At 39.6% G+C, this 26,302-nt stretch overlaps 1 protein-coding gene across 3 annotated transcripts in view; it reads right to left on the bottom strand.

Annotated features, from left to right (window-relative positions):
* EFCAB7 (EF-hand calcium binding domain 7) overlaps positions 1-26,292 on the bottom strand; it is a 37,659-nt gene extending 11,367 nt beyond the window's left edge. Inside the window, exons 1-14 of one of the 3 annotated variants that reach the window (XR_006179289.1) lie at positions 26,191-26,292; positions 23,493-23,677; positions 19,065-19,276; positions 17,542-17,628; positions 16,506-16,701; positions 15,390-15,508; positions 10,869-11,010; positions 9,254-9,363; positions 8,110-8,267; positions 7,773-7,906; positions 5,570-5,718; positions 3,532-3,741; positions 1,496-1,603; positions 563-718 (exon numbers count right to left, since the gene is read on the bottom strand). Coding sequence is in view for 1 of the 3 variants with exons in the window: in XM_042873086.1 (XP_042729020.1) it covers positions 644-718; positions 1,496-1,603; positions 3,532-3,741; positions 5,570-5,718; positions 7,773-7,906; positions 8,110-8,267; positions 9,254-9,363; positions 10,869-11,010; positions 15,390-15,508; positions 16,506-16,701; positions 17,542-17,628; positions 19,065-19,276; positions 23,493-23,676 (1,884 nt within the window). In the remaining 2 variants the exon portion in view is untranslated. Of the gene's footprint in view, positions 1-547; positions 719-1,495; positions 1,604-3,531; positions 3,742-5,569; positions 5,719-7,772; positions 7,907-8,109; positions 8,268-9,253; positions 9,364-10,868; positions 11,011-15,389; positions 15,509-16,505; positions 16,702-17,541; positions 17,629-19,064; positions 19,277-23,492; positions 23,678-26,190 lie in introns of those variants that run through there. The other 2 variants (XR_006179290.1, XM_042873086.1) reach the window with 2 other exon arrangements.
* Between the last annotated feature and the right edge of the window lie 10 nt (positions 26,293-26,302).

Here is a 26,302-nt window from a genome sequence, read left to right as displayed (position 1 = left end):
GCATGTGAAAAGGCAGATTTTATTTCATATAAAAGAGTATTTTAAAAGTATTTTAGTACAAGGTATTATCAAATGACCAAAAAAATTGAAACCCTTTGTCAGGAGATAAATAACCCCACCCCTTTTTATCTCTCACATAAAAATCATGTGTTGAATTACACATGAAGCAGTGTTGAATTAGGAATCAATGTGATCAATTTAACAAAGCTTTTTCTCAGTGAAGCAGTTCCAGTATGGACTGTAGTATGGAACTATGTTAACTATTACAGCAAATAAGGGCATTTTTGGGGAAACAGCCCTTGTGAAACATAATTCTATCACAACTGTCAGCTGTATCACCAAACAGAACTCATTTTTAGCATCTCAACACTTGCACAATGCTGTATTTCATTAGACAGCATGTGAACATTCTGCCCTGTCAAACAATTCTACAGACTTGCAGTTTTTCCATCGCTATGCTATCACTGTTTGTGTTTCTTAAGAGCTATTAGCAGACATGGGATACCAGAAATAAGTACTTATACGATTCATTGGCTTTAACAAATAAAACTGAGAAGCATACCAGCTTTAGAGGACACACCTACAAGTTGTGTTGCAGAAGCTGTGATTAAACATTGCCAAGAAGCAGCACTGACTACAACATTCAGCGTAAGAGGGAATGCACACAATTATACAGCCATTCTTCCTGCTCGTTCAGTGGCAGCACGTGCTGAGAAACCTGTACACAAGAGAGAAAACATTGGTGAAATGGATGTTTATTGAGGGATTGTATGTATATAGCCTAGAATGCTATGCAAGCAACAAGAAATATTCCAGTACGTGTACAACAAACACTGAATGAAAAACAATCAGCATCTATTATGACAGCAAAGATTTCACAAGGGTCACCGAGTCTCAGTTTATACCGAGCAAAGCAGAAATTAAAATGAATAAAACACTACAGGAGGAGACTACAATTATCTGAATTGCCAGTAGCAATATTAACTGGGCCACCCTGCCAGTGCCACTGGGCTCTATCTGTTTCATAGAACCATAGAATGGCCTGGGTTGAAAGGAACCACAATGCTCATCTAGTTCTCTTACACAAGCCTGGCTCGGTCTGTTTCTCAAGACAATCTACAGATCTGATTAAAATTTAAGTAATAATAATAATTAAAAAACAGAAATAGAGTATTAAAAACATGATGAAGTGATACATGTATGGACAACTGAAAGAGGCACCAGCATCCAAAATCTGGGAGCACACGTATGACAAACTAAACGCAATATAATCTTATATCAATCTGCACTGCAGAACGTGGTTATATCAGGCATGTGTTCAGCTTTGGAATAGCAATAAAATGATATCTGATCTGTACTGGTGATGAAGACAGACCTCTTCATTACCCACATGCTTGTTTATCATGATAAAAGACTTGCAAAAGGAAACAGTACAGTTGTCAAATGATTTTTGCTTTTCACTTAGATTTTAGATAGCTAAACAATAAATTCTTACCATCATAGATTTTGGTGCCACTTCCACAGCAAAAACAGCAAGGCCTCTATTACTTAGGCAGTTCTTACTCTGCTCATTGTTGACATGAACAATCACTTTGTTATCAGACTGCACGTAAAAAAAGCATGAAAGAGCCCATTAGTCTTAGCGGTAAAGCAGCTGCTCTTTATGTAAGAACTACACCTTCCTCCTATTTCCTCAGCTATGCTATTAAGTTAGATTCTGAAGTTAAATGCCCTGTGTCAGGAGCACTTTTCATGTTTTGTTTTCTTTCAGATATGACCAGAGTTCCTCACTTGGGCTGCCACAAGTCACAGATACAGCACACACAGCAGTTTGTAAGGGACACTCATCAAGATGTGCCTTGTTACAGTCGTCTTCTGCTCATGGTTTCTTCCAAGCATTCCCTTGAGAAAAGCAGCTCATCTTCATAGAGATTTTTTAAAACATTGGGCAGAATTCATTTAAGTACAATCACTCAACAGACCTCTTACTAAAGGTGTGCAGATGCTTCCGAAGATCCAATATGTAAAACTGAGAGTTGAGGTACTGGAAAATTCTTTGACCACAGATTTACCTCAAGCAATATTCAGACTCAGGACCTAAGGGTGTACTACTATACTCTGCCATCCACTCAACAGAGAGCCCAGGAAATTTGGTTCTTAGACAATGCTGTCCAACAATCCCTCTGTATTGAGAAATGGAACAGAAACACAGCTGATTTAAGCAATCAGCCTCATGCCACACAAGAAGCTCCTATCAGCTCTTTTTGCCAGTCCTTTCAGCCTATCTTTGGTGCACACAGTAGGAAGGATCTGTGGGCCACAGAGTGTAAATACGGTCATTCTTGGCTGCAGAAATGTAAAGACGATCCAGTGCTAATCTCATTATTATTATGATCGCCCCTGTCACTTCGGTGAAATTCTCTCTTCTACTTGGCCATGAGAATGATCTCTACAGGAAGATACTTAAAGCAACAGGAAGAAGGTAAGAGAAATTCACCGAGCAGAGAGGGCATCCTAGACCAAGCCTGCACTTTGGATGACAGGAAATGCTTCATCAACGATTGCTTTTGTCACACAAATGAGGAGGCAACAGACTCGTTTCTGCTTATTCTCTGAGAAGACTGAGGCTCTGCCTGTGAGGTCTTTTCATCTTTGCAGCTCGCACCCTGACTGGGGATGGTTACAAGACAGACACCTTTCTCTACCCACTGATGAAACGCACGTGCAAAACAAAACCAGAATCCCTCAAGAACTAGCAAAATTTAATTACAGAAATAACAAAGAATTATTTCCATTGAAATCATCAACACAGTAACTGAAGATACAACCAGACTGCTTGCACTGTGGGAAGCTTAAAAGAAGGCATAAAATTGCCCTTTCATTACTTCTTGCCAGACATTTACAGTGCAAAGTTTCCAGCCAACAAATTCTCTAATGAGATTTTCAGGGAAGTGTAACTGCTCAATGCAGAGCAAAGCTACATATGAAACCCAAATGGTATAAATGGCAATGGTCAGTGATTTTCACCAGCCAGTTGCCTCAGCACAGGTCTTGTCTCCTTCTCTGACATACCCCTAAACATATAAATAACTCCAGTATACCCACCTAAAGGGCGAAGTGCATTTCTAAACCTGTGGCTCCAAAGAACCTCTGCATTCAGTCCTAATATTAGTCCACCAATCCATCCCCTTTTGCATGTTTGCCCATTTAAAAATACACTCTTGTTATGAGCTTTTAAGACTTCAAGCATCTTAAGTTTAGCATCTTACTGCACAGTATTTATGTTCCTGTTATAAATGAAAGAGAATTACCAGAATATTCATGGAGATCTATGCAAAAAGGTTAAAAATCTGCATCTCACCAACAGGTTTTACCTGGATTTATGTTTGTTCACACCAATTAGTAGCAAAGTAGACCAGTAAGACTGGCAAGTTAACAGAAAATGTAATTCCCAAAACTGAAGCATGCAAGGAAAAGAACAGTAATAACAGACATTAAAACAAAGTACCTTACAGAAGTATCCTGCCATACCTTATTTTCAATAACAGAAGTGATTCGCATGCCAGTCCTACAGGTATAGACAATTATGTTTTCACAGCCATCCATTACTTTGGCATCTCCATTATTAACAACAGACTTGCAGATAGCCCTGTTGAGTTGCCAGCTGCCTGCCTCTAGATATATGGCTTTAATTCTGGGTTTGCATTTTTCTGCATAGATGTCAATGACAAAGGGGCATGCCTGCAGTGGAGAAGAAGAGTTTTAGCATCAATTTATCCTTGGTTTTTTCCTTCAGATTTTCATCCATAGCTCCTAGGGATTTTCATGTATGCTCTGGAGTAAAATTATCCAAATGAAAGTACGTCACTAGGTATTAAAAATTCAAAACCTGAGAGCTGTGGTGATCTTATGAACAGAGTGAAAGGCCAGGACAAAAGAGTGTTCTTCATGCCAGTTCCAATACACTGGATAGGCAGTTTGGTGCTTTCCTCTCCAACGTAACAAATCCTTTCTTGGATAGCAAAACATACAGGAATGAGTATGAAGTACTGATTTATTTCACTTGCTGTTTACTTTTTCTTACACTAAGTAACAGCACCTTGGTGTCTTTCAAAAGGCTACAGGAATCCATTAGGATTTTTCAGCTCTGCCTTGAACTCGATAGGCTCAACGCTCCTGAAATATCACACTCTAAATCACTGAAAAACCAGGAAGAGGTTAAATTGCAGACACCAGTTAGTACATATACCCTGTTAGATCAAGAACTAAATTGTTCAGAAAGCTACATTTTCCTTTGGAAAGCAAGAACTACAGACATAAAGCCATAGCTAATATAAGACACAACGTACCCAAAGAAACTTCGAACGTGATAAAACCTCCCCAAAAATCTTCTTTCTTAGAGGATAGCTCCCTCTTATGGGATAAATGCAGAAAGACACTTTTGTAGTTGCTATGCTAGGCCTACTTGTAGGAAAAGGAGAAAGTGCTGTTCCTCAAGAAATCATTCACCACAATCTCAGGATTTTCAGTGAGAGCCAACCAAAATTTCTCTGCCATACTGGATTGTTTGGGTCTGCATTTATGTTTCATACACATTTTTATATGGGGACTGTATAATCATATGGTCCTAAGCTATTTTAACTAAAGCTAAATAAATAATAGACTAAACAAACAAACAAAAACAGATCAGGGAAAAGACAACAAGATAAATTATGAAATTATGTGCACATTTTATGTCTTCAACGTTTTTTTCTTTTTTTCCCCTCTTCATTCAAAATACCTTTTTCCTTTAGTAAGAACTATTAATGCCAATGCTGATATGGGTTTTTAAAAGAATCTGTAAGCACATAATTAAACCAGAGAAATAACACCTGGCCCTTTAAGCAAACAGTGTGCCACCCAAAAGCTCTTTCACTCCAATTTTATATGGAACCCATTCAGACACTGTTGTGTAAGGCACCATTCAGCCACATCTGAAGATTATTAGCTCTGAGTCACATCTGGGGTGGGGTTGAAATTATCTTACCCTAGCTGATATAACACACTCTAATATTTCAGAAATCCACTCCTATCACCCCATTCTCTAGCTGACATTTGTGTTAGTTTTTAAGTTACTGTAAGCAGTAATCACTTGTTTGCATTACAGTAACTTTTACATCATGACTGATGGCTTCTGCTGCAGCTTGGGTCAGGAAGGTGACTAAGTTCTGAGTTCTGTATGCTTGCTGGCAGGTCACAGATTACTACCACTGTCTTCTTATCACTGCTTACCAGCAAGGTGTATGAATTTTTTCAAGGGATATAACCCAAGATTCCCACTGCTGCTATCCCACAAAATGCTGCTTTGTCTAAGGCAAAAGATAAATCCTGTCTTACAATCGTGGCATTTATTCTAAGAAGCAGAATGCCACAGTGACTGAAAATTATCAGGTAAAACCTGCATCAGCAGCGTTTGGGTTGGAACACTGATCCAGCAAAGTCAGTTTGTGATGGACAGAAACAGCACTGCAATTAAACACATGCAGCAAGTTGTACATAAAGCAATTACTTTGCTGTACGGCTATCATACCTCTGTCATTTCTAATGCTTTGTTGTAGCCCAGTGACAATAAAGTGACCCAAAGGTCACTAGGATCCCCTTCACGGTCATTGGCTTCCATGAGATTCAGATCCATAAATCCTTGTCTTGTTAGTTCATTCTTCTTCATATCAAAATTCTCTGAAAAGAAATGCAAGGTAACACCACAACAACGTCTGTTCTCTCTGCAAACGCCCTTTGTCCTTCCAAAGCCAAACCTGTACTTAATGAGATTTACAAGACTGAGCCATCTTGCAGCCTCAGGCTCTCTAAGCATGCTTTGGGAATGAACGCCCTTGACTTCATGCCAGCCTTCTGCAGGGCTGCACTGTGGATTTTAGATAATGCCAAGAAACTCTGCACCCTTTGTACAGCCCAGAAGATGATGAGATTTCCAAAGAGAAAGAATTCATATTGATTTTTTTTTGTCTTTTGTTAGCAGTATCTGTGGCAGTTGAGATTTGCAGAATAGGGTATATTAGGAACGGGAAATGAAAGTGTGATGGGGCCAGCATCCTTAGTGCTTGAGGTCCTTGATATAGGAGTGATTTACTTAGTTCTTAAAAAGCAATAAAACGCCAGTAATCCTAGCACCCTTCTTTTGATGGAATATGGTAGATTGACCAATCTAATGTCAGCAAACACATAATTGAAATGTCCTTGTGTCAGCGATTCTTAAAAATGGTTTTCTCATCTTCATAACAATGCTAAATCTTTACTATATATTATTAAAAAGGGATTACCAGTTTAATAAATCTATCTAAGGGTACAGATGCTGTAATAAGCGGCTGTAACTTTGGTGTCAAGATTTATAATATTCGTCTGAACCCTTCAACTGATTAACGACCAGGTAATACATTCACCATATTCTCTTCTTTCCTCTTTTAAACACATCACACACACTCCCCCTTTTCGCACTGAGACCAGTTCACAGATACAGAACACTGACAAAGTCATAAAGCGAGGAATAACATGGAAAGGGACGAAGGAGACATTGATTTATAGGGAAGCATTTTTATATGATCTTTCCATAATTTAGGAAAAAACTCCAATATATCTGAGTGATTTGGGGAGAAACAGTTGGCAGGACTTGCCAGGTCTCAAGTATTTTTTGGCCTAAATTAATCAATGTGTCATAGCCTGCAAAGGAGTTATATCTAACAGATGGCACAGGCTGATATTTAATGGCATACCATACTGGCATTTCAGACACAGGTTGCAGAACTATTTTTTGTACAGAAACTTCTAGTTTACACACTACGCCTTCTACATTTCCAGTTTGTCCATTAGTTTCAGTTAAACTGCCAATGCTTTGAAACCATTGATTTAATGCACTGTGTTACTACAGCAGCACACAGCCACTGGTGGTTACATTTTTCTACCCTTAGGAGCTAAATATGTGCAGGGTTAAAGCAATGCCACAGAATTTCTTTTTTCCTCATAATTGATGTCCGTGGCCCAATATTGCTTCTGCAAGCTGCAGGATGTCCACTAACATTGATGGTATGAATCTGCAGACAGAAAGTAAAGTACAGCTGAAAGAAAATTAACTATCAGCTTCCTCATCTGACTTATAGGACCTCAAAGTCTCACAGCTCTCATCTAGCACAACATGGACAGACTGACACACCATATATGAACCTTTAAAAGACAGATTTCTAATGAAAAAACTGCTTACACCCGAAGAAAACACATAGTTGCAACAGCTGCTTTCTAGTATCTACTTTTCTAAGCAAGCATAATAAGCTCTAGATGCCCTTGCTTTAAAGCATCCTATACACGCTGATTAAATGCCCCTCTCAACACCTTATGAGCTATGAAAGCAGTATCAGCTTAAGTTGCAGAAAAGAGATTAAATCAATGAATATCTGTTATAGCCCAATTCTCTATATGATCTGTGCTTAGAAAACCTGTATTTTTGGCAGCTGTAACAGTTTTAATCTACAGAACTTTGCAATTAGCAATAGGAAGAATTTCTTAACAGAAGGACAGTGGCACACAAACCAGAAGAAAGCAAAATGAGGGACAGGAGACTGAAAAGTAAAACATGATACTAATACACACGTGTGTTCTTGGAATAGGCTACAAAATACTCAGTCCTCCTTAACTATATACACAGTAGGGTGCTACAGACCACAGTTTGCAAGTAGATTTATAGTCCTAAGTAGTTGTATTTTGCAGAGCAACAGACTTACCCTTACATATAGCCCACACTTCCTCATCACATGTCTCACCACTAGTTCTCAGTTCAAAGAAATTGTATTCCTCCAAACTCAGAAGGCCATTTCCATCCAAATCAATTGTTTCAAATATATCCAATAAAGCTGCTCTAAAAGATGAAAAAAGCAGAACCGTTTCCAAACATTTTCATCTTCTCTGCCGTTTCAGTAATTACAAACACTGTTGGTAAATAGTAAAGAATGTCCTTGAGAATATTCTATGCAGCTGTATTTTAGCAATTAGAAAGCTAGATGTTATTTGGAGTGCATATTTTTGTATTGGTTACCACCCCTATCTGGGACAAGGACTCACCGGAACTCTTTGGTAAGAGCCAGTTCACCATCTTCATCTCTATACACCAGTTTTGCTTCTCCAGTAATTGGTGTTTTTGCCTTTTTCAGCCTACAGCCTGTTGTGAATGGGAGTAGCCAGTACACTCCTGATGGAAGCTCCCCTTTCCATCCAAACATCTACTCTTAAAGGAAGACAGACAAACCTGTAGGTTACTTGTCAAATGGTACCTTTCTTCATTAGCAGTAATAATCATACATAATTGATTAATTACTTGAGAACACTGGTAATGCTAGTCTCTTTCCTTAAAACAAATGCAAACCTGGAAGAAGCCATGTGATGCCTTTGTGAAGGCCCCAAAACCACTCCTAACTGCACTGCACTACAAGTTAAAAAAATTATTCAGGACCAGAGATGAGGGGAGAACAACTGGAAGCCTCTAATAGCAGATCCATCATCTTTCAGATTTTCAGCTCTCTTCAAATCTTAAGCTTTAATACACAAGCAGCCAAAATTATGCTAAAAAACCCACCTGGTTTTGCATTCCCCTCCTGTTGTATCAGGTTTGTTCAAACTAGCAACAAAACCTTCCTGTGTAAAAATTCACAGGTAGCAGGTTTTAAGAAGCAAGCTGACTTCCCTGTTGCTTGGAAGGGGAGAGTCACTGCCCCCTGCCATCCCTCTTCCCTTCTTTCTGCTACAGTGCAAGAATATCCTGTGAACCGTAAAGTTTAAGATCATGCATGTGTCAAGAAGAAAGAAAATGAAAGGAAATTGTAACAAATGTTATAATTCTGAACTCCGGGTTTGAGCATGCAGAAATGCAACTTAGTTTCCACAGAGTATCTGTATAGAGAGCCAGCAATCTGGGCATGCCTGCCAACCTGCTACTTGAGAATACGGCCCTCTCAGGAACTTCATTAAATTTCCAAACACGTGGCTTGCAATTCAGCCCATCCAAAGGTCAGAAGGAAGACGGCATTACATCACCTTGCATAAATTCTGCCCGTTTGGGAAGGCAACACGCACAGAATGCTTCTCTCCTCTACTCTGATTAGGCACAGCTCTGAATTCCTTCCAAACACACACAAGCTCACCCGTGTAGCAAAAACAGGTATATTAAAGATACAAAAAACCATCTAGGAATTTAACAGAAATATCTGACCTCTCTGTTTTGCTGGTCAGTAGAGCAGACAAGCTGCAGATTTTCTGTGGTTTCATTTTCCTTCAGAACATACAACACCGTATCCACTGACAACCAGTGACAAGATTTTCCTAAAAAGATAAAAAAATGCTCAAATTCTTAACAATTTCACAAAATTGTTTGTTCTTTGAATCCCAAGGTAAATAATTCCATTGCATTTATAGCATTGGTCTCTGTTAAGGTAAGATTAAAAAAAAAAAGAAACCATTATATGCTATCAACATTTTCTTCCTATTTAGACAAATCAGAAAAACTGTTACAAGTAATGTAATTGTCTTACAGATAATGGTTGCTATTAATCATTCAGATATTAAACACTTTGATAGTGAAGGAAGCTATCTGCATTGTTTTCTACAAGTAGTAGAACGTTATTTCTTATTAGTTTTCTTTATACAAATATGTTTGCAATTAAGGGCAATATCAAGCTTACAATCTCTTCTGACATTCCATAAAACATTGTTAAACTCTTCTTAACTGGAAACTTATGTTACATGCAAAAGCTAGAGATATCAAAGGATGTGTAACGCTGAAAGATGAGTAAATTTTAAGGTTTGAACAGCAAGATCCCCACACGTGGCATCACTGGTCAGGATGACTGCAGTGAAGGTCTTAAATATATTCAGTGGATGCTACTAGAATCAGTTTGATTTCGTGTAGCTGCTCAGTCCTTGAGAGCAGTCAATCAATGGGCAATTTAGTGTTCTTGAAGTTAAATAGGCTACACCAAAAGAACACATGCAATGGAGGGACTCAGTTGTCTGCAGTTAGGAGTTAAGGATAATAAGGAGCAAACAAGTTTGTAGGAAATTTGAAGATATTCTGAATCTCCTAAAAAGGTAACTGTCGTGCTAAAAGAGAAATACTTCCCTTACATAACAGTATTATGCCTTCCTCTTCACAACCAAACACCAAGATATTTCTATACATGGGACAATAATGTGCAAAAGAAGAATTTGTGCATAAACTGTTACTCTTTTAGTCGCAAGGAACGCCTGAATAATCTTGCAGCAGAATAATTCAACAGCACAATTTAAGAAGCTGACACGTGGCAAAAAGAAAGCAAAAGCTATAAGCAGAACACTGAGACACCATCAAATCATTTAGCTTCAGATCCCTTTTATTTACCATTAAAAGTCTGTTGGTCAGGTTCCCATTTCAGCCAGGTTGGAACTGGAGAATTACTAATTTCAGTTAATTATTTGCAGTGAAGCTTATTGCCAATTTCAATTACCAACCTATCTTAAAAATGCTTAGTTAGAACTAAGTATGCAAATACATTGTGTGTCTGGAGTCTAGGAATGTAAGACATTGGCCAACTACAAAAAGAAAGACAACACAGTTTGATGTTATTTCACTGCCCACACAGAGAGAACAAAATAACTAAGGAGAATAAATGGTACGACAAGTAATTTGTATTTTTAATAGGACTTTGCCAACAGAGAAAAATATTGCAGTACTATGATGTTTGCAAAATATCCCTAAATACTGCAGGAGAGAAGAGGCAGATGCATCAGTGAGGAAAATATATACATTCTTTAGAAAGGAAAATTCTCTGAAGAGATACAAATATTTTTACCTTCTATTTGACGAAGGCGTAAAGGCTTGATAGTTATGCACACTGCAGACCTCTGAGGTAAATGCAGCCTGTACTTATGAGCAACGATTTCACCATCCTCCTCTAGGTAGAAGCATCCCTTGGATTGAGCACATTGCCATTCCTGGAAACCGAGTAAACATTGAATGTTGCCTCAATAAAAGATTAAGCCAGAAGCTCATTCTGTAAAATACATTAATTTGATGATTTAAGGAATGCTGCATAAAAGATACCCCAAGGTGTAGCATCAATCTTCTCTTTTCTTTTTTAATGAATTCCCTCAGTCTCTTTCAGCTCCTGCAGACAAGCCAGTAACACGGCTTTACTTGTAAAAATGCTCCACAAATGTACAGATCACCCCAATTCTCAAATGGTTAAAATGAAATGTTAATTCTCTTGAAGAACCAAACCAAATTCATGGAAGACTCTCAGCTGTGTGATTGACCACTGAGATGCTGGAATTTTGCTCCATTACTTCTACAAGGACAATCAAGCAAAAAACCCTAAGGGATTAGCTGAACAAAGAGTTCTTTGCTCAAATGACAAGCACAGGTAGTAGTAAAATCAAGTGTTTCTTCTTGTCTTCTGCCAAAGCCATTGGAAAGACACAAACAGAAGACAGCAGTGTTTGAGAAGAGCTTCCTGTAAGAAGCCATGATTTTACTGAGATGTTGAAACTGCTACACAATTCAAAGCTATTTTTTTTCCCCAATAGCAGACCCCAATTTTCAATTTCTAATACCATTTAGCTAAAGAGAAATAAAGCCATTGTAGCCATGTTGTATGCCATAAGGAAAGGAGGACATTCTCGATTTCACTCCCTTGGTCTTGATTAAATCCATTATTTCTAGTTACTTTCCTAGCAATAGAAGATTAAGTTTCTGAGCATAGCCTAGCAGAAGGAATCTTTCAGTGTAATCTCAACAGACAGCTCTATACAAGTGGCTGTAACTATGCAGAATATTCAGTGCAAGACGTAAACTAGCATTGATTTCAGAAATGAACTGATGAAAGCAGAGGTCTGCATGCAACAGCCAGTAAACAGACTGACTCCTTGCTTCACTGAAGGCCAAACAGCCTTCATCAGAATCCCAGCTTTCATTTCACACCTCTTAAAGAATCAGTTCTCATCACAATTCCCTCATGCTCATTTGATGACACTTTACAGTCAGTGATCAAAAGGTGTCAGACAAGAACCGGACTTTCCTAGTGAACTGTACCCAGGTTGCTAACACAGTTAGGAATGCATGCAGCTCTGATCCTAAATTTAAGTTTTCTGTTCACAACCCTAAATTTTGTAGGAATAGAAATTTCTCAGGGACTCATCAATTTAAGAACCCTTATTCCTGTCCAAATGAACATGCAACAAATTGAGATCTTTCCTTATAACTTGACACAATTGAGGTAACTTGTTAGTTTCCATAGTCTCTAAGCTTTGTACCTTATAAAATGCTTAGAAAAAAACCCAATCCAAACAGCTCAAAGTCAAAAAGCCAAGTGTACAATACAGTGTTCAAGCAGCCATCCAAATGTGCTCTAGCTGTTCAGAAAGATGCTCTAACAGTTTTCATATACAAAAATTATTCTAGCACTTCCTATTTCCCCTTCCTCACTGCGGCAGCAGTCTTCCAATCATCAGCTCACAGTCCCAAGCAAGCAGCTTTGCCCTGCTTATCTTCCATATTCCAGGCTGTTATTTCAGATGGATGACTACATTTTTTTTGCAGTTCTGCATTTGGACAGACGTTGTTACAAGAGAACACTAGCCAAAGCAGCAGGGAAAATACCTCAAGAAGTGCCACTCAGATTAAGATGGGAGAAACGGGAAGCAAAAGCTTGACAGTGCTTTAGGAATACTGAACTGTTATTCCTGCAGTGAGCAGAAGGTGGTGCTACATTCTCTATCCTTGTCAGACCACAAACAGGAATGGAAACTAACGCAGCTAAAAGGTGATCTTCTGTTTTGATTTTAATATGCAGCTTCAGTGCAAAACAGGGGATGTGAAATATAAAAGCACAGGGTTATCAAATAGTAGCTAAAACAAGGAGAAATACTTCCACTGGAAACATTAGGGAGTTCCACTGCTGTCACTGCTGGTCACTGTCCAAATAATGTACAAATAATTGCCATTACAATGTAAGTCATTATTGAAACTGTCCGTGCACCGATGCACAACTACAACTAAAAAGCAATGTTTGCAAAAGGAGTTTTTCCTCCAATTAAAGAATTAAAGAACACAAGACTGCTTTGTCTTGTGCAAAACCTGATGAATAAGCACAAAAATTCTTGCTAGTTCAATGGCACCAAGCTGCTTTAGTATACGAGTGGGGCAGAAATTTCACAAGGATGGTCAAACACTGGAACAGGAATCCTAGGGGGGTGGCTGATGCTCCACACCTGTCAGCATTCAAGAGGCATTTAAGTGATAACCTTTAACTTTTGGTCAGCCCAGAAGATGCTGGACTGGATAGTCTTTGAAGGTCCCCTTCCAACAGAACTACTGTACTCTGCTGGTCTTTCAAGATCAAGGCTTTCCTCAGGCATTTCCTTTGCTGTGCACCGTGCATACATGTCTTCCATTGATTTCAGCAGAGTGAACGAGAAGTTGAGACTTTTCAGCAGGGACAACACTGCTACCCACAGCTGAGAGATTCTGGAACAGAACATTGCTTTATCTATTTTGTTGACTTTTGAAAACTTGATTAATACTGACAAGAATACTTTGCCAAAATGTGCAATCCCCATCAGCTGTGTATCAGTTATACGGCAGCCAGCTACACAAGAAGCCCAACAGGTTAGTTGGTTTGACTTCCACTTCATCCTTCTGTCAAAAAAGTGAAATCTGCTTCATCCAACCTCATGATGGCACTAATTTCTTATTGCCCAACAAGACAGGTTAACTGCAGACAAAATATATACATGTCTAATAATTTCTTAAACACTCAGCAGCAAAACACGGGTGCTAAGAAGAAGGCAAGCCAAGTGCCATGCAAAGTGGATACAATCTGCCTGAAAGGATGCTACGCCTCCAGTCTCTTTTGTTTTCCCCATTTATACATTTTTTCCCTTTATACAGTACATCTTCAATGCATCTTAGCAGTTTCCAGTTAATGCTTTATAATGCTATAGCTAATGGCTTCTAGAGCCACCGTTATCTGATATGCAGAATAAATGTCTTTTCTGCACTTAAGATAAATGTGCTGAATTTTTGAGCACCTGATTCCAATCCACAGCTCAGTGACTCACTATGTACACGTTCACTGACTTTGACAGAGCTTGTATTGGGTCCTTAATAGTTAGGGCTAACAAATTTAGTAGCACAATTTACACTTGCTCATGTTTACTGATAGTTGTAATTCTCACATGATGCTTATTACTAGTATTCAATATCTGCAGCTCTTTTTTTTTTTTAGTCAGCTCTTACCAGCTCATACAAAGAAAGAAGGATCCAAACTGGGAAAACACACAATGGTTTCGTGCACTACATATCACGTTTGAACAAGGTGAAATTGCAGGTTAAATTGCATGGAGGTCCAGATACCAAAACAAGACTGCAAAAAATTCCTTAGAGACAATGCTTTTAAATTTTAATATAGAACAAATGTCACTGAAGAGCAGTGTCAAAGATATAAAGGACTTCAGAGTTCAATAACAAATACAGAGTTGTTATTTGAAACAAAAATGTAACTCATGAGAACAATCAGTTCAGTTTTCTAGCAGCAGTTATACTATGTGGCCATAACCATTTTTTTCCTTTTATACAGAGGTCTCGAGGTGCACATTTTTAATGTATCCTAGCAGTTTCCAGTTAATGTTTTATATTTCTTCAGCTATTATTTTCTGTTGAAAGAAAACTAGTAAAGGTTCAGTCTAGAAAGGGAAAACAAAGGAAAAAGATCAATATTAACACTCTACAAATATTGACTTAGCAAAGTGACTTTGTTGTCTTTCTCCCACAGGAATTTATATTGAATGAGTGATTGATTTAAAAGAAAATACTGATAGAACATATTAATCTAACTGAAAATCAATATTTTCAGTCTACAGTATATATTTACAAATTAATGCCCAACAAACAGAATATGCTCAGAGATCTGTTATTTATTTCCAATTACCCTTCAAATAAAGCTTTATGATACACAATCTTTCAGACTACTTAAGCATTTAAAGTCCTCAGCAACCTAATAAATTATGCAATTTTAAATTTCTCAAAAAGTCATTAAACGTTTTCTCCAGCAGTGGCTTCATTTATAAAAAAACACACTTTGTTCTATTAAACCTTCACACCTGAAAAATTATTTTCAATAACTGGATGTCAGCAAAACCAACAGTACATGAAACTGTTAATAATAATATCAGGAAACCTTCTGATAGTTTATAGCTGCCCCTGACAAACTGTTAATAAAACATAAGCTAAAAATCAGAGAAAAACACTTTCTTGTTTAAAATGCAATACCATATCTGTCTAGAGGAAAACAGCATAATTTCAGCTTACATGATACCTTCATCGTGTTGGGCTCAATTAGGTTTGTGCTTCTGTTGCTACTGGCACACACGCTGATGGTGGAAGAACTGGATGCTCTGCAGCTTTGAGCTGGTCTTGAAGGAGTTCTGCTATCGCCTATGAACGCAGATATTCAGATACCATGACGTTATTTACCCTACTTCTAGTGATACTTCTCGTAAAACCTTTACGGATGCACAAAGATTAACAGTGGAAAACAAGATCCTCTATCTGATAAGCTGACTTAAAATAATTTAACACAATCAGTCACTGGCCAAACATCTTTACTTTCCTGACTGTGCATCCCAGGTGAACAGGCATACAGATGGCAGAACCTTGGACTCTAAATCTGCCTGAAGGAGAAGAAATTGTTACCACGGGATTCAACTTCCCTTGGAATCACAGTAAATCTGCTCTAAGTGGAGAAGTTGAACCTGCTTCTAATCCACAGCTGCCCAAGAAAATTACTCACAGGCCTTTACTTCCTGATTCCTTACCTGAGAGCTACTACAGTTGATGATTTAGCTACACACATTCACCCCTCATGGTTCTTTTGTTAGCTTTGCTCTTCTTCAGCATTTCTTAGAACTGAAGTAATTTAAACAGCACACATTTCACACATAAATAAATATTTCATATATGGTACTTCTGGAATCCATTAGCTATCAGACTTCCTTCTGTTTGGGAAAGTTTTTGTAACTTCAAGCACAACCAATGAGTTTGATGTTCCTCCTGAAAAGTGGCCTCAACAGCTGAAACACACTGCTTATTGACAGCTGCTTAAGGTTTCATCTCTGATGTGGGAAGGAAATAATTAATTTGCTGTTGCAATATCACAGCATTCCTTTTCTGTCTTCTCTCTGGACTGTGAGAATCATGTGAGAGTCAACCAAATTCACCTTTAAGAATTTGCCAGCTTCAGATAATAGATTCAGCCCCAGTCCATTTAAACACGGGTCAGATATTCTACTGACACACTGAAGCAGTTGTCACAGTGGGAATGAATAAATGCAGCCTCGCTTATTTGTGAAAAATTAAACAGTGCTCAATTGCTCATTAAGTCTGAACGTGATCTCTGAAAAAAACTAATGCTCCCAATATGAAAAATAAATACCTTTGGTTGGTGCTGGTGTGTGGTCAGCTTTCCTCGAGATTTTCAGCGATGGTTTTGATGCTGGCACTGTGAGCCCTGCAGGGGAAGCTTCAGCTTCACTTCCAAACTGCCGATGCCTCAATCGATCATCAGCCTCCAGTTTCTCTAGTGCAGTCCTGCAGCACTGCTCACTGGTCGCCACATATAAGTCACAAAACTTGAGACAAAGGAAAGTAATGATGATTCTATGATTCTGTGATAATGCCGTAAGCAAAAACATCCTTTCTCACAGTTTTAAAAATTAGAAGTGTAACATTAGTAATCGAAGCAGAGATGTAAAGCATTCTTTCTCATTATATTTACTCACAGTACTCATTTTAATTTCTTTAAATCAGAGTGACTACTCAAGAAAGACAGCAAAACAGAGCTGCGATTCAACAAGGAGGTGGAAATACAGAAAGAAAATATTCCAGCCCAAGAACTTTTCAGCCCAGGAGATGATCTATTTTTCTTTTGACATTATTTTTAGGTAGGATTTTAATAGGGAGCTGCTTTTCCTCTGTGAAATTATATTTACGTGCAAATCTTTGTGGGCTGTTTATTCAGTTCAAAGCTTAGCCATTGCTCAGGCGTCAGAATAATTGATAAGATGCTGCATCTTCAAAACAAGGTGCTCCATATACAAAATAATGTCCCCCACATGAAGAATTATGAAATGTCAGACACAGCAGCTCTCACAGGTTAGCTGTTTGCTGTCAATTGCCATCTTTATCCTGCCATTCCTTTCACTCTCATCCTCACACATGTTGTAGGCTTCATGCTTACTGTTAGGCTGTGCCTATAACGTCAGGTTCACTTGCAGCAGATAACAGCAAGGGCAGAACACTGTGAGATAAAATGAGGGAAACAGAAAGACGTAGCCAAATACATACCATGTTTCAGGATGTGGGCAGCTGGTGGGCTGTGGTGAGGTCACCAGTGGACCAACACACAGAAGCAGTACACGCTGCCTTTAGCAATACCATTACTGCCATAATCAAGAACATGTTTGCCTTACCTTCTTGTAATCCAGTTTGCCATTGCAGTTGAAATCAGGTAATTTAGTTACTGCGTTCACTTCATCCAAAGTCATTTTTTCACCTTCCTGCAATGAAAAGCCAACTTAATTTTAGTTCCTAATCAAGAATACTGACCACCTACATCACATGTTTACTAAAACACAAAGAAAGATTATTTTAATACCCTTAAATTGTTTGACTCACCAAAGTAGAGATCAACATTATAAAAAATATGTCCCTGCAACATTACTAAACACTGAACAGATGAACTGCATCAGTTTATACAATTTTGTGCTGCCTCCTGGAAAGCCCCTGTGAATGACACTTCAATTAATCATGGATCTTCCATACACTGCCCAATTCCTGTTGCCAGTCATTCTCACTTATAATACAGCATGCTAACAAACAAGTTCTAGCTTCTTAATAGCCTTTTTCACTCATAAGCTACCCTCTTACACTTACAGTAGATGAGTCCATATCTGCAGTTTAATTCACTACAAGGCTTATTTCACATACGAATTTGCCTTGCACCTGTTTATATTTGGAATCAGTGTGAATTCAAAGCAGTTTCTCTCCTTTTGGAACCACGTTTGAAGCTGCATCACTATTTTGAGTGGCCCACTTGCCACAGGGGCATGAGCTGTATCTGTCAGGAAGAAAGCAAGCCTTTCCCAAGGTCCTCCAGCAATTTCCTCTACACAGATGGATGGGGCTGTTACCATGACACAGCAACACGCAGCTCCCGTACAGAAATCTACTTCAGGTCACTTTTTAGCTATAGATGCGTGGTGTCAATCAGGACCAAAATCTAATGTGAACTTCACTGCTGGTAAGCATGTGATGCAGACATATGGTCCTGGTACCACATTGCTCCAAATCAAATCCTCATCCTCCCCATTTTGAACAGCTCCAGTTGCTTCTGCAGGTGTGTCCAGTGAGTTCTTCAGCCTGGGTTTGTACAAAGCAATGCACTGACTTAATGTCACATTTCAGGATATATAGATATTTATGGCACAGCTACAGGAGCACTCAACATCACGGAATCACAGAATTGTAGGGGTTGGAAGGGACCTCCAGAGATCATCGAGTCCAACCCCCCTGCCAAAGCAGTTCCCTACACCAGGTTGCACAGGTACAACATCTGTCACTTCTGTTTTCTACCACATAAAGAATGTTTTCTTGCCATTGCAACTACATTTTTCTGTTCATGTTGAGTGAGAATTGAATGTTCTGCCACCACAATGGAAGTTAACAAATAATTATTGTTAATTGGGTCAAGCATAACAAATATATCGTATGAATTATTTCTTCCTTCTTTTCCAATTTACTCTTCTCCACATCTTCTGGAACTTGTGTTATACTCACTTCTGACAACAACAGAAAAATAAAAACAACCACCATGAATCAGTTATTAACTGTTTTGATCAGGAATACAGGCTTACACGTTCAGAATACTTGCACTAATTCCCAAAATCTCTATTAAAGTCTAAGAATGGATAATTAAGTTCCTACTGACACTTACTGTTGTCAGAAGTTGATAAAGTTCATCATGTAAAATATAACCAGTGTTATCTCTGTCTATTTTCCCAAATGCTTCAAGCAATTCAGTTTTTGCAGATGGTGTCTCTTCTTTTAAAATAGTACAAAAATCATCAAAATTCAGCGTGGTTGTTTGTGAAGTCCAGTATTTATTAACTGTCTTCTGAGATGGGTTTCTTCCAGCCTGTTGAAGAACTGAACAATAAAACATTAAGCCCATATTCCAGCTGCCAGTAAAGGAGTTGTCTCAAAACGTCCTTTAACCACTTCCCATCTTCTGATTTTTTTTTAACATATATTTTCAAGACTCATCAATTCAAGGGAAAACTAGCTGTACAAGACAGTTTTGTTTATAGTCTCAATCCTGCATTCTGCTGAGAGGCTGACTGTGACCTTCCCCAGCCTGGAATTCTGTGCTTCCTACCAGACAGGTCGGAGCAGCCTGAGGGGCAGATAAGGGATCATGAAAGGAGCAGTTTCTGTTTCTAGGCCTGCATTCTTCTGCACTCACAAACCATGATCCAGCACAGAGCTGACAGGTGCCACACTGCTGAGAAGAAGCCAGAGTGCAATATTCTTACAACTGAAAAGAAATACAAAGTTTTGTTGTTTGCTGTGTTTTGTTTTTGGCTAAAAGCTTTGACCCACAGCTTTCACTTACTGCTTACTCATTGCTACTGTTCTCTTAAGGTCAGTGGGATGATTTCCTTAAATAAAATCAGCAGAGTCAAAACCTTAGTGAAGCAAAATACCCACGACTTCAAAGACAGCCTCCTTAAGTGACAGGTATACAACTGTCTGTATCCTCTGCTTTAATATCAAGAACTTATTATCTTGTGAAAGCCTGCAGAGTGAAAGCTGTTTCTTCTGAGTTTTCCCACTCACTTTGCCAAGAATCTTGTGTAGATTTATCTTAAACAATCTTTTAACTCACATCCATACATTTGAACTTATCAATTCATATTATGCAACGTGAATTTTAAATGGAAAGTGAAAATGACACTGCTCCTACATTTGGTATTCTTCAAAATGCATTAGCTGGAACTAGCCTGCCTCCCAAAAGCCCTTCCTGAAAACAGCCTTCTTTCAGTTCCCAGTGTGGAGCAGGTATGACGTTGGACTACAATCAAACACAGCCTACCTGAAACTGGAGATACGCTTTTGAATCTTCCCATATAATAAAGTGTTTTAGGAAAACATAAAAGAGCTGACATTTATCGAGGCTGGCACTTAGACTTTTAGCCAGCTGCCTGATGACCAAGTCTGCACCAGCTGAGAACAGTTCAGCAGCACCCCTGCAATGAGGTGGAGGCATTGCTACAATGTTCAGTAGGCAACAGTGTCACCGTAAAAACAAACAAACAAAACCAGACACCTTTGTTGTTAATGTCAGGCTGAAAGTCAAGGACTAAATAAAGGTTTCTGCCCTAACCTCTCCAAGCAGTCAGGAGAACATAGCAAAGCTTACATCTTTACCCAGGCTAAAGTTGGGCACGCAGCTATTGTTGGATTTCAGTACAAGGTCAGACAAGGAAAGGTGGTTACTCACTCTGTGTTCAGCTCCCTGGTAGCAGAGCTCCCTGGAAGATCAGTGCAGTGCAGCATTAACTTACATTTAACTGAGTATCCTTCAAACATATGGCAACACTACATCCTATACAACCTGAGATAGCAGTGCTTGCTATTCACTACACCTCTCATAGAATCACCAAGGTTGGAAAAGACCTAAAAGATCATCCAGCTCGTATTTATTCATCCTTCTTTACAGAGCCATTCTGCTAAACACACCAATTAATCCTGCAGTATGCAATATTGCATCACACATAATACAGTATGCAAAGTAACATTTTGCAGGGCCAATCTCTATGTGGACATTGCAGTTCAGATTATTATTCAAACATCATGCAGCCACAGCTGCTTCAAATGGAGCGCGCTCACTTGATAAGTGCCAGAATTTACTGAAATTGCAACATAGGACTACAGTAACTCTCAGTACTCTCACATTATAAAAGAAGCAGGTTCTTACATCTCTGAGGAGTGGGAGCCTGATCTACTGTTTGCCCTTCCTGAGCTGACCTTGAAACCGAAATGCCCAAACACCTGGTAAGCACACAGCAGCAGGGTATGGATCGAGATGAAAGCCAAACCACATATAAAAGAGATGACACTTGTTCACACTGCTCCTATTTTAAAATCCAGACCATCCAAAGCTATCATTAGGGCATTATAAAAGTACTTTATTACAGCCCAGAAAGCCCAGATAATGCTAAGTCATATGCAGAAAGAACATGTTTGCTAATGCACAGAATTTTGTGTATCAACATAAGGAAAGAAGCTACCAGAAATGAAAAAAAAAATAAAAATCAGTGCATCAGAGACACACACCGAGCTTTTGTGCTGATGGCTTTAGAGGCAGATACCTACTGCATTTTAGCCATGGACAATGCAGCAATTAGTGACAAACGTTTCCTCACGTGTGCAGGAAAAAAGAAAAGCGGTCACTAGACTTCTGCCCTAAGTAAATGATTTGATAATACAGCATGGATTTTTACTCACAGAATCACTAAGGTTGGAAAAGACCACAAAGGTCAGCCAGTCCAACCATCAACCCATCACCACCATGCTCGCTGTTTACAGAGACCACAACTCTGCTGCTCAGTTCTGGACATGGTGTACTCTGGAGTCAAAGTCTGGGTGCTGAGCACCTGGTAAGGGAATCGAGGGCACTGCGCCACCATCCTTAAGCCTTTTTTCCTTTAGTTGTTTGCTGGGGTTTTTTTCATTACAAACAATTGTACACCAACACAAACACCACAACGCACAAACTGCTTGCTGCCATGATAATCTATTAGGAGAGCTTCAGAGAACAACCTGTAATATCAACAGTCCCAAGTGTATTATGAGCTGTATCTTGAAACCCGTAAGGTCAAAATAAAAACCATGGCTTTTAAAATTACACATTTGGGTTCTTTTCATCTAACTGAAGGTTTATGTTCTCATACTTTCTTTGTCAGCCATGTGAGCTGGAAGTATTTCTTCCAAATGAAGCCAGCCGTGATTTTCACATAACCACAAAACTCCAGGTAGAAAATAAAGAACCCAGGAAGTGTGTTTCAGCCCTAACACAACCCCATGCTACTGCAGACAACCACAAATAGTCCTTCTCATGACATAACAAAAGAAAAACAAGAAGAAAAAATAGTAAGATACAGCCCACAGCAATATAAATCCAACAGATGGCACAGCTGATACGATATTTGCTTGAGAAATTTTATATGAGGAAGCAAAACCTATTTCACAACGGAAACATATTATTACTTATCCCTTATCTTACTCTGTCATTAAGATGATGTCCAACACACAGCTGTCATTTCTCAGGTCAGGTTACCTAATTATGCTTAACGATTCCATGCAAGGAGCATGGAAATGCCATAGATTTTCGAAACAAATTTGGTACTTTCCACAGCTTCCATTATCTATCTACTCTCACCTTTATTCAGCACAACTGAAATGTTCAGATTTCTTTTCCCCCTGTGGTAATGCTGACAGCAATACCACTTGTACAGAGACACTACATATACAGTCTATAGAAACTGTTTAATTAAGTAACAGTTTCAATAAAAGTAAGAATCCTTAGAAAACACCAATGGCTGAAATAGACCGTTTATAAATTTGGTACCAGAAAGGTGGCATTTTCACATATTACTCAGATAAAGTAGATTAGAATTGATGAGGCTATCAGTAAAGGTGGTAATACTGACAAAACTTCTCACATGAATCTGCCAACCTCTGTGCCAATTAATGCCAGTTATCATGGTGATTTTCTGTGATTAGAGTGGCAATTGTCAACTAGAAATGAACTGTACCAACTCACTGAGTCATCTGTCAGGGATAGGAAAGAATGTACTGCAGAAATGTCACAAACAAAGAGCAGTTCCTCTTCCCCATCCCCTGCAAGCAACAATGCTTCCATCAGATTTGGTGGTGTTCAACAGCTCACTTACGAACCCTTGTAAGCTGTCAGCTGGTATTGACTTTTGCTCATTCATACTGGTGATTTAGAGATGAAAAGCTCTGTAACTACTACCAGTTCCATGAGCCATCCAGCAACAAAGATTCAGGATTTAAAGAAAATGAAAAGCATTGAGGAATGGTAGTTTCTGTATACTTTGAAAAAATCACAGTGATATATTTTACAACGGGTAAATAATGGATATCTCCAAAGATAGAGCAACCAGAGCTTGAAACGTGAACCCTAGCTAAAACTACTGCAAACTCCTTACAGGAGGTACTGATGTTGTGTGCTGGGATATGCTCACTACTGAATTACTAGCTGCTATTAGTAAACTGCCCACTGCAACCATCATACACACCAGTTAGAGGGGAAAAAAAAATAAAATCAAATAATTACCCAAAGTGAGTTGTTCTTTCGATTTAATATTTTCTAAACTGCTTTTGAAAACAGTCAGGTAAGCTGCTCGACAGCTCTTGTAAAAGATAGCTTCTTCTGCATGCTGAGACTGCTTTGCTTGAGAGCCTTCTGAGTCTGTGCCTTTCTGATCGAGGGCTGCATTACTCCCAGGGCTGCTGGCCATTCTGTGAACAACACAATCACAGTTACAGCTTGGCACTCCTTTGCCTGTTTAATAACTCCTCTCTGTCCTCTGAAACACCGACCATCACAATTTATCCTAGAGCTTCAGACTGCACACTGCCCAGCATCTAACCCAGGGATAAGAGTATTAATCTACCTTCGCAGGAAAGCATCACAAGGTCTGCAAAACAAAAACAGCTTGAACAACTGACTACTTGTTATTCACCATTTGTTCTCTCTTGATAGTGAAAAGGTTTAGTTTTATTGTGTTGTATTTTCATTGCAGACATTTGACATAACAACTACATGGTCACGTTATTTGAAAGCATAATACAAGTTTTTGAGTTAGCAATGGTTTCCATCACAGATGCTGTGTTTAGAAATTAATCAGTAGGATTTGCTCTTACTCCTTACTACTAAAATTTCCACTCTTGCCATGTTAGCTAATAACAAAAATGGTGGGAGAATTTGCACAGAACTGCACTTGCTGGCTCTGATGACTTCACCACCATTCCTAGGTCCAACATGATTTGTCACAGAAGTAAAATGAATGAACATATCACATCCCGTCCCTATGACTGTTTTGCTCACAGTGCCACCCTCATTGCTGCTACTGGTCACCAGAAGTACCAAAAAGTGTTTTTTGGGGGAAAAAATCCACTGTTTGTGGGAGCCACAGAGTAATTTAAAAAGCTTCTTCACAACAACAACAAAGTAAATATCAAAGAGAATGGATGCAGCATTTAAGAGCTTTGCAGCTGCATGATCACAACTGACTCATGTGACATGGGAGTACCTGCAACACTTGTTGGTGTGAAGAGCCCTGTAAAAGGCCCCTTTGTCCCTTAGGGAAAACAACATGTAGCCATGCTTATGTTGAACTGTATACTTCTTGGAATTCCCTCTGTCACTCAGCAACCAATTTCCATCACATGAGCTAGCTGAAAAACCATCTTGCTTCATACACCTCCAGCAGAGACAATGTATAACATCATAATGACTTTACAAGGGTGGATGGTGATAGGACAAGGGGGAATGGTTTTAAACTGAGACAGGGGAGGTTTAGGTTGGATGTTGGGAGGGAGTCTTTCACACAGGGTGGTGAGGCACTGGAACGGGTTGCCCAAGGAGGCTGTGGATGCCCCATCCCTGCAGGCATCCAAGGCCAGGCTGGAGCCTGGGCAGCCTGGGCTGCTGGTTGGCGACCTGCACACAGCAGGGGGTTGGAACTGATGAGCGTTGTGCTCCTTTGCAACCCAGGCCATTCTGTGATAAACACCACATAGCATTCAGTGTTTTAAAAAAAATGATACAGCTGTTGATTGCATACTTTTTCTCTGGTGTCACCCCATAAGGGTTAGGCTTTTTTTCCTGGTTTTGCAGTTAGAAGAATGGCCAGTAGAAAAGTTGGTCAAAATTTCAAGCATATGAAGTTAAAGACATTTCATTCTGCTTTTAAGATTTATTTATGGCAATGATATTTAGGTAAGTCTGAAATTAAGCATGTGCAAAACTTAGTACTTTAACAGAATCATAGAATGGGGTGGTTGAAAAGCCACATCCAGCCTGGCCTTGAATGCCTGCAGGGATGGGGCACCCACAGCCTCCTTGGACAACCTGTTCCAGTGCCTCACCACCCTCTGGCTGAAAAACTTCCTCCCAATATCTAACCTAAACCTCCCCTGTCTCACTTGAAAACCATTCCCCCTCATCCTATCAAATTTTTTAAGAACTAATATAACTTGTTCACTATATATTTGCTAATATAACTGCAAAAGAATTTTTTTTTTAAATCACTAATTGTATTTTTTTATGAATTAAAGCAATTCCAAGCCGTAAGTACTGTTGTTTGCTCACAGGCAGCCAGCAAACTCCAACAGCAGCTTTCTGCTCCTGCCTGAGGTGATGAAAGCTTTCAGAAGGCCGTCACAGAGGGACTCTCCATCACGGTGCACTGTTGCTCTAACAGCCTCTCAGATTATTTTACCCAGCGTTGATTTCAGAAAATATCTTCCAGCAGAACAAATTGAACACCTCAAGTCCAGCAACAACAGCATCGCAGGGTCCCCTTCAGGACTCATTAGATTCTTATTCCAGGGGCCTAAATCACTCACAGCGTTGAGTTATACGGCTCTTTTACTCTTGAGCAAGAAAGATAATAATCGCTTATCATGGATGAAGTGCCCTATCTGTAACACACAGCCCGCCCGCCTGACACTTCAATACGACATCGGCATCCGAAGGACCCCACCGGGAACGGCGATACAGCCTGCTTCCTACAGACGCTGTCAGTGTCGTTAAGCACCAGCGTTACACGCACACACAACGGGAACAGGTGAAAGCCGAGGAGGAGCTCAGCGAACAGCCAACGCCGCTGAGGGGCAGCGGGGCTCCGCGCTCCCCGGCCGCGCTCGGGCCTTCCCGCCCGCCTCCCCCCGCTCCTTCAGCCATTATCGACAATCCGCCCTCACAGAGAAAACGTTCAATCCCCGCTCTCCCACAGGACGGAACCAACCTGCTCGGCCGAACCTCCCCGCGGCGGCAGGCCAGGGCGGGCAGGGCAGCCTCGGCCCCTCCCTTCACACAGAGCCCGAACACCCGGACCCGAGGGACGCAGCTCCACCGCC

Source organism: Lagopus leucura, unplaced genomic scaffold (genome assembly GCF_019238085.1).
Source record: "Lagopus leucura isolate 7727_CA_CO unplaced genomic scaffold, USGS_WTPT01 Super-Scaffold_100009, whole genome shotgun sequence".
NCBI classification, from domain to species: Eukaryota; Metazoa; Chordata; class Aves; order Galliformes; family Phasianidae; genus Lagopus; species Lagopus leucura.
This window is presented reverse-complemented; position numbering and strand designations above follow the sequence as displayed.